General features: G+C 39.6%; 1 protein-coding gene across 2 annotated transcripts in view; it reads left to right on the top strand.

Annotated features, from left to right (window-relative positions):
- The window catches only part of SLIT3 (slit guidance ligand 3), a 409,547-nt gene that overhangs the window by 314,673 nt on the left and 77,550 nt on the right, over positions 1-17,324 (top strand). For both annotated transcript variants that reach the window (XM_035105175.3, XM_035105174.3), the window contains exons 17-20: positions 4,015-4,158; positions 6,816-6,959; positions 12,217-12,380; positions 13,725-13,857. In XM_035105175.3, coding sequence (XP_034961066.1) covers positions 4,015-4,158; positions 6,816-6,959; positions 12,217-12,380; positions 13,725-13,857 — 585 coding nt within the window. The remainder of the gene's footprint in view (positions 1-4,014; positions 4,159-6,815; positions 6,960-12,216; positions 12,381-13,724; positions 13,858-17,324) is intronic.

Raw genomic sequence — 17,324 nt, 5'->3', positions numbered from 1 at the left:
AGGTTTCCAGGCTCAAAAGAGAGCAGGGCAATTAAAGGCACAGAAGTCCCGTCCACTATTGAGTCTGGCAACCCTAGTAGTCTGTAATGACTAGCTGAAGTTCTCCAGAGTTTCAAGCAAGCTTCTCTCCCAACTGTATCTGGAGATGCTGCTGATTGAACCTGGGACCTTCTGGGTGCAAAGCAGATGCTCTGCCTCTGAGCTACAGGCCCCATAGTGTGGTAGGAGCAAGAAAAGACTGTGGGAGAGCACCTGGAAATAAGGCACTACTGTTAAGGAAATTTTTCAAGTTTCAGTTCACTTAAATTGATTTACCTCACCAGTCTGAAGATGTCAACTTTTATGCTGAAAATGATATGACAGTATTCTAGATACCTCTGTATCCATTTTTTGGCACTTATACTGTGCCGGAAGTAAAATCTGTTATACCTTAAAGCTTTAATATGATAATATCTCTAAACATTAAATCTTTCTAGCTTTCCCCATTTTCTCTCTTTCCACAGTATCAAAGGAGGCAAAGCAATACCTAGATAATAAGACAACTTAAAATGCATTATTGGTATGCAATAACAGTATATATGGGGCAGCATTCACTTGGAGCCTTTGTCTGTTCTGTCAATAAGTCATGTGCTTAAGTGGACCCAAAGGATTCATTGACACAATTGATTTCAGGGTCAACTGTGCCTGCTTTTAAGAAGTCCCTTGGTACAAATTTACATGATAGCTCATCATGAATACTGAAAAGCCATTAGATGCTTGCCTCTAATGAATGTGAACTGCAAGCTCTTAGGAGGAAAAGAATATCTGAATATAATATGTACTGGCATGCTGAGTGCTTGCTTGTGGCAAATATTTCATGAGCTCGGGGGGGGGGGGATCTCTCCTGTGTCACTGTTATGTAAAATGTTGGCAGAACTTGGGAGTTTAGTGTCAATTCACAAAATACATTTTGCACATTATTATGTTACCTGACATGAAATACGTGCATCTGTGTGAAACTATTTATTATAGTTTGGAGTAGGCATTTCAAACCTGATCCATAATGTTAATCACCTGAACATGTCTTGCATCAAGTAAGGGTATATCATCTCAGCCTTTGGCAGCTACAAGAGAGTTTCATTTGTTTCATGTGGAAGCCATCCACTAAATGCTGAATCCAATATTTATCAGCTTTTGGCATTCCAGTTCCAGTTCTTTCTTGTAGAAAGTCTCTTCCCTACATAGCAGGGTAGCTTCCCATCTTGTGGAAGATTTTAAAACATCCCTAATCTAGAGAAGCTGTATTTGTGAAAGTTCTTGCACAATACAGATTTTTTTCTTAACATGACTCAGTAGAATTCTATGTTGCAACCTGTATCTTCCTTACTCACCTAGTCTCCTTTACACAACCACTGTTTTTGCATGTAACACTAAACAATGATTTAGCACTATGTGCATGAGCCTCCCACTAGGCCAGGTGGAGAACTTTTGACAAGTTTAATTTCACTTATGCTATACATCACAGCTTAGTGTTATGTTCAAACAAGGAATCCTGATTCATAATACTGGGTAATTTAATGAGGCAGTTTCATAAACCATAGTCTGAAGTTGCCTTAGGAAAGTGACAAAAAAATGTTAAAACCCAAATTTTTAGCTTGAAATTAATGCTAAGCAGTAAAAGTAAAATTAAGCTCCTTCCTCTTGGCTGCACAGTAGAATAATGAATGGATGGATGAATGAATCTTTATTTGCATCAGCCATAGCAATGAAACAGCAATACGATATACAAAGAACAGAAATAAAAAGGCAATTATATAAAATACATTTTAGGATTTTGAATCAATAGTCAAATAGTGGGTCTTATTTTAATTGCCCCAGCTAAAAACCTTCCAACCTTTGCAGAGTAGAAGAAGGGTGGAGGGGCAATGCATGCATCCTGAGACCTCACTTGGGGTTGTTTTGGCATATCCATGCAGAGCTAAACTATGGTTTAGTGTTACATGTTAACCAGCCCATTTCAAGGCTGTACTGCTGTTGCTTGTGGAGTCCACAGCAAACCACTGACATATGTACTGTACACTTTTCTCTCAAAGTTTTTTGGATGTAGGCCATTATGTGTGTGTGTTTTAAATAGAATAAAACAAAAATGAATATTTAAAAGGATAGATTGAGTTGGAAAAATACTATCTAGAAAGAAAAAAAAGTATCGTAATTAGCCAACTTGAGTCACTGAACCTGAAAGCATGCTTAAAGTCAAGGTTGTTCCTTCTCTGAGATTTTACAGGTATGGGCACATTCTCATTATTCATACTGCTTGTAAAAGCATGGGCAAATGTGACATCATCATTACTATACAGAAATCGGTATCTGAACAAGGTACAGATACCCAGCCAACTTGACGCTCACTATTTTGCAGCCTCCTCAGAGATACAATTAACCTAAGTACTTGGTTTTCCCCCCCTGTATATTTCCCCATATAAATAAATTTCACAAGCATGCGCCTGTGTCTGTTAAATGTAATGAGAATAGTGGCTCTAAGTGGCACTGATCATTAGACAAGAATACATGATAGCAGCAAAAGGAGCCCTTGCATTATCTGAAGATTTAAAAGAGATGCTTAACTAAATTTTTCATCAGACAACAGCTCAGTACCAGATGAAATGCATCTGTCATAATATTGTTTCTAAGATGTCTCTGACATTAAACATAAACTCTAATCTCTATAGTATGGATAGAAGTAAAAAGGCATGAAGCTGCTTTAAGAGACATGGGGGGAGGGAGCAGCTCATATTATTGTGGTTATTTTTGTGCTTTATTGTTGCCGCTGCTTCCTTCACTTATTAACTCAGACTGCAAGAGGGGTGATGGGTCACAAGCTGTGCAGCCAGGCTGTCTCTGCTGTTCAGTAGACAGAAACCAGGCTACCAGTTACTCATACAAAGCCTAACCCCAGCCTTCAAAATTACTTTCACCCAATAATAACTATTACAAATTATAGACTTCTCATCACATACAAGCCTGATCTGTGCTGCTGGCATGTTTGCAATGAATTCTTTGCAATTGTTGTCTCTTATAAGTAAAACTGAGTTTTATGGCTGGCTGATGTATGTCCATCTTTAAGCAGCGTCTTAAATACATTTCCTCTCTCACCTATTTGTCACATAAGCCCCTCTCCTCCATTTTTGTTTGTTCCTATTTCCACATTTCCTTCTCTACCTCACATCTTTTAAGACTGTAATTCAGTGAACTGGGCCTGTTCTGCATTTTACCATTTTGTGTACAACACTTAGGTTTGGGAATTTCTGGCAATGTAAAAAAAATTATTACTTGCTTGCAGCTAGTCTATCAGAAAACACTACAAGGTTCTCCCTTAACTTAGATGGCATTATATTTTCTATACTGTACCAAGATTTACTAATCAGGAAATGCATGCTGACTTGGTTGAGGGTGAAATGACTGGGAACCTGTCAACTGGAAAAGCTTGCAGCTGCTATTTAAAATAAAAATAAAAATTATAAGCTTAATTCATGGAAAGAGTTGATGAATTTGGGGTTTAATATTGCATGATTTCCTGGATTTTCTACCTGCAGTCAAACTTCAGGTGTTCCTGTGCAATAGTATATATATTGAACATAAAGGCTTATAACCTGCAAAGAAAAGCAGATTCTTAGAATGGAAGCAACCTTGCTGCTATGCCAGCACAATGTCACCAATTACAGCTTTACATTGGTGATGCCCTGTAATTAAAGACAGATATGCTGGTAAACATATCAAGGAACTGTGTGCTAGTCCCTTAATTTCATGTCATGCATACTTTGAAATAATGGGAGGTGTGATAAAAGTTGAAAATGAGGGCAGCTTTGACAGCAGGAAATACCTTGACTTCTATCCTTTTAATATACTGTATGTTAAACCGATTGTTTGCTCCTTTCACTGTCCAGTACAAGCATGTCTGTACAGGTACTATATTTGTATTATAGAAAGCATGTAGCCTTCTTAAATAATATTGCCTATCTAATTTGTTTCCACTTTCAGAAACCTGAGTAACAACAAGATCAAAGAGATTCGTGAAGGCACTTTTGATGGAGCAGCAGGGGTTCAGGAACTGATGTTAACAGGGAATCAGCTGGAATCGGTGCATGGGCGAATATTTAGAGGTCTCACAGGGCTCAAGACACTGTAAGTATAAAACCTTGTTTTTTATTTTGGTAGGGAAAGGGGACAGAGGAAAGAAACTACTATTATCTATTGGCTGATTGATCACTTATACTGTGAATCACTGATGCAGTAAATCAGTGCTCCTGGTTTTGACAGAAGCCTTTTTGGGAACAAGGCTTAATATTTAATACTTTGCATATGCATAGATCTGTGCCAAATCCTTAATATAATTTGTTAGTAGTTCCTCTGTAATCTTTGGGTGGGTAATTTAAGTCTCTCTAACAGTACTGAATACAGTAGTACCTGGGTTCTCGAATGTAATCTGTTCCAGAAGTCCGTTCGACTTACGAAATGTTCACAAACCAAGGTGTGGCTTCCGATTGGCACAGGTGCCCTGGAAACAATAGCCGACAGCCACATCACACGTTCGGCTTCCAAAAAAGTTTGAAAACTGGAACACTTACTTCCGGGTTTTTGGCGTTCAGGAGCCGATTTGTTTGTCAACTAAGCCATTCAAGAACCAAGGTTTCACTGTAGCTGTCTAACAAACCTGTGCTATTTGTCTTAATAATTCCTTGCCCTATAAGAATAAGACATTTCTAATGTTCTAGAGCAGGCATAGGCAACCTTAGCTCTCCAGATGTTTTGGAACTACAACTCCCATGATCCCTTGCTAACAGGGCCAGTGGTCGGGAATCATGGGAGTTGTAGTTCCAAGACATCTGGAGAGCCAAGGTTGCCTATGTCTGTTCTAGAATAAGCATACAATTTCCTAGTGTCAAAGGGAAGTCTTGTTTTGAAGACCTATCACAAAGAAAGGGTTGATGCATATCACATTTCCCCAGCACTGAAACTGCTCAGAAATCCTTTTCTACTTTGAGCTGCATTTCCCCCCTTCAGCTAGCTGTTGCTGTCTGGTTTGCTGAATAGAATGTGGTTGTAGAAGCATCATGGCCACCTAATGGATAATGATCATCACTGTTCTGAACTATCTTGTAATGATTTTAGATAAGTGTTTTTAAAGCAAAACTACATTAGAGGCAGAATGTATATACTATTGTTGTATGTCCTGTATACCATTGCAATGAAACATCTCATTCCTCTAGATCAGAAACAAGTTCAGAATTTGTTTGTAAATCTAAATCACACAGAGGTGAACCACTACCTGGCAATGTAAAACTCCTCTGTAGTTTCAGATATTTCACTGTATTTCACTTGATGAACACACTGGGCGTACAGGCATTGCCATTTTTTAAATTCACTTACAGTACAGTATATTCCTGCGTATAAGACTACTTTTTAACCCAGGAAAATCTTCTCAAAAGCCTATAACAGAAGCCTGAGGGTGGCTTGCTCGGCTCGCGCTTTGATTCTTTATGCTCGGGTGAGGCGAGGGGCAGGCCGCTGACGTCCTCTCTGGCCCGCCTCGCCTGAGCAGAAAGAATCAAAGTGCGAGCCGAGCAAGCCGCGGCGCGGAGCGAGTTTTACAGCGCGGCTTGCTCTTTTATTCTTTCTGCTTGGGCGAGGCAAGGGGCGGGCTGCTGACGCCCTCTCTGGCCCGCCCCTCACCTCGCCCTGTAAAACTCACTCTGCGCCGCGGCTTGCTCGCAGTTTGAGCTCCAGCACCGCTGCAGCCAAACCTGCTCTGTAGCGCACGTGCGCGCAGCGTCCCTCCGTAGTGACATAGTGACGTGCTGCATCACTACGTCACTACGCAGCACGTCACTATGGAGGGACACTGCGCACCAAGGGGCGGGGTGCCGCCCCTGTTACCAGGGGGGCTTGCGATGCCACTGCCTTTGAGACCTTAATGTATACTCTCCAGCTTCCCAGTCCCAGTGCCTTAGAGACAAAGCCTTCTTTTGCATCTCTGCCATTGGGCTTTAACAGGGGCTACAGTTGACTTTTGTGTTTATAATACCCAATGTATAATTTGGCCATGTGTGTACAGAAGCGCTCTTCACTAATAGTGGTGGGCAGCTCCCCTTTGAAAATATAACAAAAATTCTGAACTTTATTAGAAAAGCTCATAAAAACCAAACACCAGGAGATCACTGCCATTTATTTCCTTAATCCCCATAACAATCTGCAGCTCCCTAGAAAATAACTGTCACAACTTCCCTTCCCTACCCAACCGCTTCCCTTCCTGCTACACTGCTGAAGTGAACTAAGGAGTGGGAGAGTAGGAGAGAAGTTTTCCTTGCCTACTCTAGCTTCCATAGGAGCCAACTCCAGGGGACTGTGGGTGCTTGGGCACCCACAATGATATAATTGTCAGAGAGAGTTAGAAAGAGACAAATTCTTATCCATTTTAGTTTTTAATCTGAGCCAGAGAAGAATTAGGGGTTGTAGTGATTATTTCATATTTGAGATAACTGGCTTATGTACAAATTTCTATATGCTCACTTGAAACGTAGGAAAATGGCTAACACTGAGTCAGACCATTGGTCCATCTAGCTCAGTACTGTCTACATTGACTAGCAGCAGCTTTCTAGAGTTTAAGACAGTCTGCCTAGCTCTGTTTTGAGATGCCAGGCAAAGCATTTGCTTTACTACTGAGCTACTAATATTTATCTAGCACATTATGCCTTTTGATTGCCTCGCCTACACATATGGTGTCTCCTTCACCTGCCCTCTTTCAATAAAGGAATTCTAATTCTAGGTTTAAATCATTTCAGGATGCTCAGAAGCAACATAATCAGTTGTGTGAACAATGATACATTCACAGGATTGAGCTCAGTGAGATTACTTTCTCTGTATGACAATCGCATCACTACAATCACACCTGGAGCTTTCAATACACTTGTTTCTTTATCTACAATGTAAGTATTACTGTTTTTTGTCACTTTAAGTGTTGAATTTGGCTTATAAAACTACTTTAATTTAATCACATAAAAGCAAGAAAGATCAATTTATTTTATTTTTAAGGTTATCCAACAGCTGTTCAAGCAGATTTATGGTTGTGGTTTATTACTACTACTACTACTACTACTACTACTACTATTACTTAGCATTTGTATACTGCATGAGAATGTTTCAGGGCTTCAGTTACTTTATCTTTGTGGCCCTTAGAATAACTCTTTAGTTATTAGGAGGTCAGCATAATTGATCCATGTTGCAGACGGGCCTAGGACCAAGAAGCATCAGCTTACTTAAGAGAGACAGGTTTTGAAATTTCTGGTTTACCGCTTAGTTTCTTAACCAGTACACATGAGCTACTGTGCTAGGTGCATAATCCTGAAATCCTATACCTACTTAGCAGAAAGTAAGCCCCATTGAACTCAATGGCATTTACTTCTGAGGAGATATGTATAGCAATGCATTGTATATCTCAAAAATAAAAGTAAAGGCTCAAGCAATGGCTTCATATCTGTTCTGGGACCAATTCTGATACATTCCTGTTTCCCGTAAACAGGTTATATAAATTGCAAAGGCATAGCTGCCAAGTTTTCCCTTTTCTCACGAGGAAGCCTATTCAGCATAAGGGAAAATCCCTTAAGAAAAGGGATAACTTGGCAGCTATGCAAAGGAGATTATTGCTGGCACTGAATGAATTCAGCCTATGTTTATATGCTGGGGGGCAAGAATACTGCAGTGACAGATTCTTATACAAGGCTAATCCCTTATATGTTGTGCCAAAAATTATTATTATTATTATTATTATTATTATTATTATTATTATTATTATTATTATTAAATTTGTATACCAACTTTCATCCAAATATCATTGGGTGGTTTGTAACATGGAACAGTGTTTCCTGCCAAAGTAACACTTGTATAGCAAATGGTTCTACTACTAGCATCATGTGAATTTAAATTTCATGACTTAGATTAGTGAGAGGCCTGAAGTATCTATCTTCCACAAATCTTACAAGTTTTCTTCTAGTTTGCTTTTTCTGCATCCATTAAGGCCCTTTGAAGTGTTCTATTTGTATGCCTCATCATTCTTTACTTTAATTGCCACTTAAGAATGCTCACATTTCTTTCCAGTTTTTAACTTGGCAGAACATCAGTTTTATTTATTTTTCGCCTCACAGTACTTTTTTAAGAATCACAGCATAATTCTAACCATGTTTACTCAGAAGTAGGTCCCTATTGAATTCAAATGGGCTTATTCCCAGGTAAGCAGGGCTAGGATTCCAGCCTTACACTTCTCTTTTTGGCTATATACAGAGTTATCATTCACAAGGATAATTAAATGCTTACTTCAGGCATGAGGTTAGAGCAGTTAGATATATTTGGTTCAGTTCTGAAGTACTCATGCCATTTTGTTCATGCCAAGCCATATGCAACCATATTTGTGCATAGTTTGTGTGTCATGTGAATTAAAAGGGCACAATACTCACTTTAAAGTGTAGCTTGGACATTTCTCCATATCTGTGAGGGGGAAAGAGTACAGAGAGCCCCCCCCCATCCTGAGAGGCAGCTCCTCCACCAGCAGCGGCATCAGCGGGGAGGGGGAAGAGTCCAGTGAGGAAGGAGGAAGAAGGAGACGGGGCTCTGGCAGGATAGCAGAGCCCCTGCTGCACGTGGGAGAGGAAGAGAGAGAGGGGGAAGAGGGGGAGAAGGAAAACATGGAAAGGAGACCCTTTTCCCCTCCGGTTCCGGAATTACGCAGGAGGAAACGCGGGAGGAGATTTGGGGTGCCCAGACTCTTATGTTGGAAGAAGACGTGGAGCGCGCCATTCCAGGGTTCTGGGTCAGACTGAGAGGATGTATCCTGTATAGCTCTAGCACTAGCTCTAGCACTAGCCTGCACTTAATAAAAGCATGAAAAGGCAAAGGTCTGGAGAGTCGTTACTCTAGAGTAGTCGCAACGCATCCCCTGTGACAATATCTGAATCATAAATAGCTTATATTTCTTAAGTTCATTGGGTGATACACAGCATAGCTGAAGCAAGCATCTGATTGTGGGACTTCTTCAACCTCTCCTCCCTCTGCAGCCTCATGTGCCCCCAAAAATCTGCTCCAGAGGGTTGACCCTCAGCAAAGCAGATTTTTGGGGCTCATGGGAACTAGAGCAGGAAGAAGAGAAACCGAAAGCCCCATTGAAAAAACAGGTTTCATTGCACTGTTAGGTTGGCATCACTGAATCTAATTCTGCTCTAACCCACTGAGATTTGCATAAAAATACAGCTAAGTGAGTACCATTTTTTTCCAGAATGGTATGCAGCCTGAATTTCAATAGTTAACCTGTGTTTTTCTTATGTAAGCCATAATAAAATGAAATATTAACCAGACCATAGCTGCCAAGTTATCCCTTTTTTAAAGGGATTTTCCCTTATGCTGAATAGGCTTCCTCGCGAGAAAAGGGAAAACTTGGCAGCTATGAACCAGACCCCTCACTGCCCTACCTCTGTGTGAGTGACTCTGTGACTCTGATGAGAGGAAAATATGATTATCCACTTGTGTAACCTTTTAACTGTCACTGTTTGCAAATAGTAATTCCGTTCTCTAATATGCACATTATTGTCCCTTTGATGATTTTCAGTTGTTTTCATTTAAAATAATTTTACACAGTGAAGCTCTTTTACTGTCCAATACTTTCAGTGACATTGGCCATCATTATCCTGTTATAGACATCCAAATTGTGTTGTGGAAAGGGGTTTAGCTTTGCCAAGATATTAGTAAATCTAATAATCAATTTATCTAATAAGGTTACATTAATCGGAGGAAAGTACACTGTAACATTAAAGTTGCAAATGGCATTATCCATGTAACCTTAAATGGATGCATTTTCCCAAAGGTTTAATTTGTGCTACTAATTTATACAACCCAACATTTTGCAGTCAGTCAAGCTGTATTTTATGCAACTCAGTTACTAGTTCTACTTATATCTTTAATTGATTTACGACCTATTGTAGGTAATGGGACTAATTTTAAATATATGTGTCAGGGGGACTCCCTACAGGGAGCCTCCCCCAGTCATCCTGACCAGCACTTCGCCCAGCGACAGCACAAGCAGCGAGTCGGGAGGAGGGAATGAGGAATGGAGCGGTTTGGAGAGAGGGCTCAGTGAGGTGTCTGAGCCCTGGCAACACTATGGAGGACAGAGAGTGCAGGAAGGGCTAAGAGATATGTCAGAGCCCTGGCACTGCTCTGGTTGAGGGTCAGCGGATGAGGGACTCAGCGAGACGTCGGAGCCCAGGCACCGCCCCAGCCAGCAAGAAGCGAAACCTCTCCTTCTGGCGCCCAAATTGAGGCGCGCGCCCACACGTAGGGTGAAGGGGCAGCGTTTTGGGGTGCCCAGGCTTATATGCTGGCCGAAAAGCAGGAGGCAGCCATTGCCGGGTTCTGAATCGGACTAGGCGGTCATCATGTTCTCTGTTATCTCTGCACTGTAAATAGTATGCACAATAAAACTCTTAAAGACAGTGCGGACTGGAGCGTCTTTACTCGAGAGTAGCCGCAACAATCCCCCGACAGCATGTTTGATAGTATGTATCATTTAAAGACTACTTCACACATTCCAACGTAACTGGCACACCTCTAACTGTAGCAAGCATGTTTTGTAAACCAACTTCGACACTTTTAAATGCAAGTATGATACGGAAATATTTCAAAATAAATACTTGCTGTATTCATAAATGGCTTGTAACTGGAAAGAACTATTGGCCTACCATAGTTCACAAAACAAGTTAAGCCAAAATGTAGCTTACCTAGACTGTGTAAATGTGTAGGCTCCTGGAAGGGTCCTTTTTACTCCTTTCTCATGCTGAGCAAAGCCAATATTTACCTTAGCAAGTTGTCCAAACCCAGGCTCTCTCCTTGCGGTAGGAACCAGGTTGACACCCCCTGGCCTAGTAGCATAAGAAAGGCTCCTGAATGTTCAAAATCATTTTTTCTCAGTTTAACTTGATGGGATAATAATAATAATAATAATAATAATAATAATAATAGTTATTATTATTACTTATTGTATCCTGCCTATCTGACTGCATTGCCCCAGCCACTCTCAGTGGCTTCCAACATAATATACGGAAAACAGCAACAACCCAACAGAACATCACACATTAAAAGTAGCCCAGTATAGGGATTTGAAATCCAGGGACCAGGTTGACATTTATTTTTTAGTTGTGGCTTTTGAGTCTGGCAGTCACATGCCCCCCTTATGATGTATTTGAGCTTATCTTCACATAACCATTAGAATCCCAGGATCTTAGTATGGCTGTATGCTGATCCCTTCCTTCCCAACTATTGGCAATAAAAATGTCACTGAAGTTTTATGCATTAATGCATTGCATACTGCCGGGCTTGAACTCTAGTAGTGGAATTACACCTGTGAGGTGTTTTTTTTATAAAAAAATGTCTCTTACTCACTGCTCTTAACCTTACTTGATGGTACATTTCCGTTATGCTTTTGATATATGATGTGTACAACCAATTTTACTAATAAAAAACCCTGTGTTAGCCAAAAAGGATTTGGAAGACTTTTGTACACCATCAGTCAATATATTTTTAACATGATTTGTTAGCTTGAATTCCTGTTGGCGTATAACAGCTGGATTGAAACTATATTGAAGTATTTTTTAACACACATACTAAAGGTTACCTGTATTTTATTGCCATAAGGCAAATACAAGCTTTGGGGGTGATTTAAATTGGGAAAATACATAGGAATGGGTTGAATGTCTCCTTTCCCCAGCATTGCAGTACTGATCCAAGTTGGACACCCCTGTAGCTTTTTTCTTTAAAAAATAAACAAAAACAAATTGATAAGAGATCCTGTTCACAGATCTTTTATGTCATTTTTAGTTTGGCCCTTAGTACAAGCCGGGTAAGTGGCATGTTGAAACATATTACAGATTGACTACGGTACTTTCCTGCAGGCTGTGATTTGTCAGTGTCTGATAAGGGGAACAGTGGCAGAGCATAGACAAAAGCACACTAAGTGATGAACAGTTGCTTCCTGCTCAAGTGTCTTGTTTTTCGAAAAGAAAATGCAGCCATTGGACATACAGCTTCCTTTGTAAGATAGTTAACAGACTTCTTTTGCCTGACTGCCAATTTGTTTTTGAAAAATCCATCCCTTGATTTCTGCAATGACTGTCACTACATTTTACCTCATTTCCCATCCAGTAATTTGCTGTCTAATCCATTTAACTGCAACTGCCACTTGGCATGGTTGGGGAAATGGTTAAGGAAGAGGAGGATCGTCAGTGGAAATCCACGTTGCCAGAAACCATTTTTCTTGAAGGAAATTCCTATTCAGGATGTGGCTACACAGGACTTTACATGTGACGGTAAGAACAGTTTCTGGAAACAGAATAATGAGGCCCTGGTGCAGTTTGTGGTGAAATCTATACTACTAGCTATATCTTAAGTAGCTTGAAAGACCTGGCCTGGCAATAGGAGAACATTGCTATCTTGGTGCCTAATGCATCCAGAAATTTGGTTTTGGCAATATAATTCAAAATCCTTCCTTCTTAGGCAACTCATTTTTTCACATTAATAGATAAACATGCTCTTACCTCTTCCCTTCAAATGTATTGCTTGGTGGAATTTTTCTTGAACTTGCATCCTCATATGGACTAGGTTTTCCCTAGTCTATTTGATAGTAAAGGAAATAACTGCTTTTGAACTGGACACCTGTATGAATTTTAAGTAATGTTTCATGACTACATATCTGCACTTTAAAACTGAGCATCTAGAAATAATAATAATAATAATAATAATAATAATAATAATAATAATAATAATAATGCAGTGGTACCTCGGTTTACAAACACAATTGGTTCCGGAAGTCTGTACTTAACCTGAAGCGTACTTAACCTGAAGCGAACTTTCCCATTGAAAGTAATGGAAAGTGGATTAATCCGTTCCAGACAGATCCGCGGAGTACTTAAACTGAAAATACTCAAACCGAGGCGTACTCAAACCGAGGTATGACTGTAATAATAATGCCCCACCCATCTGGTTGGGTTTTCCCAGCCACTGGGTAGTTTACAGCATATGTAAAATATAATAAAACATCTATCATTAAAAACTTCCTGATGCAGAAATAACCAAAATATAACTTCTAGGTTTTGGAACTCCTAATGTTCAAGTTGTGAGAGAAAAAACCTTCTAGAACCCTTTTGAACTAATTGTAATAGGAAAGATCTCTACACATCAGATCAATACTTTCTGTACCAAGAAATGAAAACTGAGATATCTCACATCACATTAAATGCTTTTTTCAAAGTCACACATTTAGCTGCCGATAATGAAGAATACAGTAATTAAATAGACAAATAGAGTGACAAAAAATGCATGTGTGAACCAGGCCTCAGCAATGTAACTAAGGGTGAATCCGACTTGTGTTATAGGCACAGAAGGACTTTTGATCCAGCATAGGCACCTACTTATGGAAGAAGAAAGATTAAAAAAAACTGCACAATGGCATGAAATGTTGACTGAGCAAACTTGCATTTCTTCCCCATACAGTGTTCAGAAGACACTTAAAATTTTACTCAGTTATTTATGATTACTAGTGAGATATCACAGTTTTATAAGAGGTGAGCTGTTATTTTAGAAGTGAATGATCTCAGGTTGCTCTCATCTCTATCTGACCTTACGTTTTTGCACTTTTCTCCCACTCTTCATAGGTAATATTGAAAGCAGCTGTCATTTTTCACCCCGTTGTCCAGAACAATGCACTTGTGTGGATTCAGTAGTTCGCTGCAGTAACAAAGGGTTGCGTTTCCTGCCTAAAGGTGTCCCCAAAGATGTGACAGAACTGTAAGCCATATTTTCAAGAATTTCATTTACAATAAAAGGTTGGCGATATAAATTAAATTGCTTGGGATGGGCAGCCTTCAGAAGGGCAGTTTTTTAACACAACTAAAATGCTGAGGCCCACCAACCAGCGCCAGATGCAAATTCGTGGCTCAGAGTATGGGTATAAATTTCAATATGAGCTACTGAAGTACAAGTATTTGGATAGAAAATTATCAAAATTTGGGAGGTGGGACTGTTGTTTGCCTTTCAATCTCCTCTCCCAAGTTCTTTATAGCACAGTTTTGCATTTTATTTTAAGTGTGGTTACAGATTTTTTAAATGCCTCATTAGAAATGAAAGACATCTAGAATGGTGTAATTTCAATAGCTAGGTCTTTTGCTACCTTCTTGTTCTTTCTGAATATATCAGGTGACATTAATAAGTTAAATATTGAATGTTCTGTGCCGTTTTTTAAGCATGAAGGGAGCATGTTCACAATTGCCCACTTGAATAAGCTATTGAAAATGTATTCCCTACATAATCATCTGTAGGCTAATTATCCCTGCTGGTTGACTTTTTTTAAAAAAAAAAGAAGAGAAACATTGGAAAGTAAAATGGGATTATTTACTCTGATGCTAACAAAATGATTAAAATAACAGGCAATTAGATTAAATTATCAAGTAGATTTGCAGGAGGCGAGGGCAGCTTCTTGCTTGTGTCTCATTTTAGAATGTGGTTTTCTGTGGAAAGGAACTAAAAAGGGAAAATTGGCAGTCAAGTAGTAGAGGTTTTCCCTGTTAGTTTCTCCATGTGAACATGTTTAGAATTCAAAATTACTTGAAATATATGATTGATTGGTTCTGTGGTATGTGAGGTGAGTTAGTGTCTGCAGTATATATCACTGAAATGTGTTGAATACCTTTTCAACAAGTGAACTGCATGAAGTGTCATCTTCACTGCATTGGTGAGCTTCATGCTTCATTCTGCAAATGATACTTGTGCATCTGCTTTCTTATACAGGGTCTATATCTAATATTCTAGCTCTCTCTCCTCCATCTTAAACTTCAGAGTAGTAACTAATATTGATGTGTGGATAGCATGCTTTTGCCGATAGCTGATGCAGTGTTTTAGAGAGTTTCTCTGGCATCCCATCTGTCTCTCTCTCTGACTGGCTTGATCTGGCATTCTGACATAGCTCCAATAATAAAGGGGAGGATTTATTTAGTAGCATATTAATGAATGCTGTGGAGCCTTGCATTTATAAACTTCCATTTGCCAAGAGAAAATCGCATCCGCTGTGTGACAAACATGTTCAGCTGAAATGCTTTTTATTAAAATGTAATCATGCGTGTTTATACATTACATTTTAATAAAAAGCCTGCCATACATCTAACAAGACCTAGTAAATTAGAGCTGTATATAAAGTTCCAGAATATCCATACAACAGGAAATCTTTAACTGCAACAGGTCCTAAATAATGTTACACTGAAATGGATACACAGACAGATGGAAAATTTCATTCTGCAGCAGGTAGAGTTTCACCATAGGAAAATGCTAAAGTAATACTTAAAATAGTACTCTTTCTCCAGCAGTAGTAAACTGAGGGCAGATCTACACCACACATTTAAATCACATTACTTTCCCCCAAAGTGGGGAATGTAGTTTCACCCTCTCAGAGCAGTTGCAAGTTGCAGTTCCCATGATTCTTTGGGAGAAGCCATATGCTTCAAATTTATGCTGAATATGCTTTAAATGAATGTTGTGGATCATCTGCCTACCCCCCAATGAATTTGTGTACCCAGGGTAATGTAGAAACACATCACATTTTCCCACTATAGATTCACATGCTGAAATTCTGTATTCCAGAGAATACTTCTAGGTCTCGTTGAACTCCCAGAGGAAAAATATGTTATTGTATGGCTAAATTTGCTTTCAAGTTTGGTATCAAGGAATCTAGAAATGTAGGTTGTTTAAAACTTTGTAAATTAATAGCAAAACTGTAAACTTGGCCCAGTGTGTTTTAATAGAGATGTTGCATGCTGGTAGAAAGTTGCACCACTCACCAGCCTAGCTGCTACATTCTACACCTGCTACAGTTTCCGGTCAACCTTAAGGGCAACATCACATAAAGCATTTTTGCAGTTCTCAATGCCTGAGTCAGGGTTGTCAATGCCTGAACAGGCCACTGAGTGATATCCCAGACCTGGAAACCACTTGCCCACAAGGCTTCTAATTTGCTGGGGTTCATTCTAAATACTATCCTAGGACTTGCACAACCACATATGACTCAGATGTTGAACAGAAATAGCATTGGGTGGTATCAGCATAGTGGCAACACAATTCTCCAAATACACTGAAGCAGCCTTTCTCAACCTTAGGCATCAAGATGTTGTTGGACTACAACTCCCATCATCCCTAGCTAGCAAGACCAGTGGTTAGGGATGATGGGAATTGTAATCGAACATAATCTATGGAGCTCAAGATTAAGAAAGACTGCACAAATGACTTCACTTCACATAGATGTTAAACCAGTTCACATATATGTTAAACAGCATTGGACACAAGCTACAACATAACTGCCAGGAGCCTTAGAAATGCCACTCTCTGAAATTGGTCCCAGAGATTCCTTTCTTAATCATGAACTGAAACTGCTGCCCTCACTCCTGAGTTTAGATCAGTTTGGGAGAGGATGATTGGCCCACATATCATATGACTTGATGCACAGTTAAATGTGTTATTTGTAAGTCACCCAGTCATCAGGCAGCATTCAAAAGTCCTGAACAAATTAAACAAAAAATAAAATGAATTGTCACCATTGTAAAATACAATTGGCAATGTCAAAGATGTATTGGTTGCTGAGGTACATGGGTCAAAGTCATATTGGGATCACTTTTTTGCATTTGTCTGCCAAGCAATTTCTATTAATATCACCATTTCTCTCCACTCCATGGTAGACATCCCATACTGCAGTTTTCTATCTCCAGTTCTCTCATTTCACCACATCTCTTAGTTACTCTTTCCCTGCTGCCTAATTACACATCTCTCTCTTTACCTTCATATATTAGCTACTCTCTTTTTCACACTTAGCGTGTTTCCCCAAACCCAATCTGAAGAACAGAGTAAGAGTCTTTCTGGATCAAACCCATCTAGTCTAGCATATTACCGTATCTCCTGCAGTGGCTATCCAGAAGCATCTAGGGAGCTTACAGGGAATAAAGCCACATTGTTTTGTTAGAGATTCATTCCCCGTGTTTGCATTCATGGGATTGTTGTATATCACATGACAGTGTATATTTACATTCCACAGTGGGACGCGACGATGTTTCCTGTAGTGGGACTATTGTCCTTTGCTCTTCTCTTTGCTGCCTGATGCTAGAGAGAGAGGGAGCCATGTTGCAGTGCTCTGTATGTGTTTATATGTAAATAAACGTAGATTAGCCAAATGCTGTGCTACTGAGTTCTGTTACGCAATTGCGCAAACTCTGTGA

The sequence above is a fragment of the Zootoca vivipara genome, chromosome 2, assembly GCF_965207765.1.
Source record: "Zootoca vivipara chromosome 2, rZooViv2.hap1.1, whole genome shotgun sequence".
Classification (NCBI taxonomy): domain Eukaryota; kingdom Metazoa; phylum Chordata; class Lepidosauria; order Squamata; family Lacertidae; genus Zootoca; species Zootoca vivipara.
This window is presented reverse-complemented; position numbering and strand designations above follow the sequence as displayed.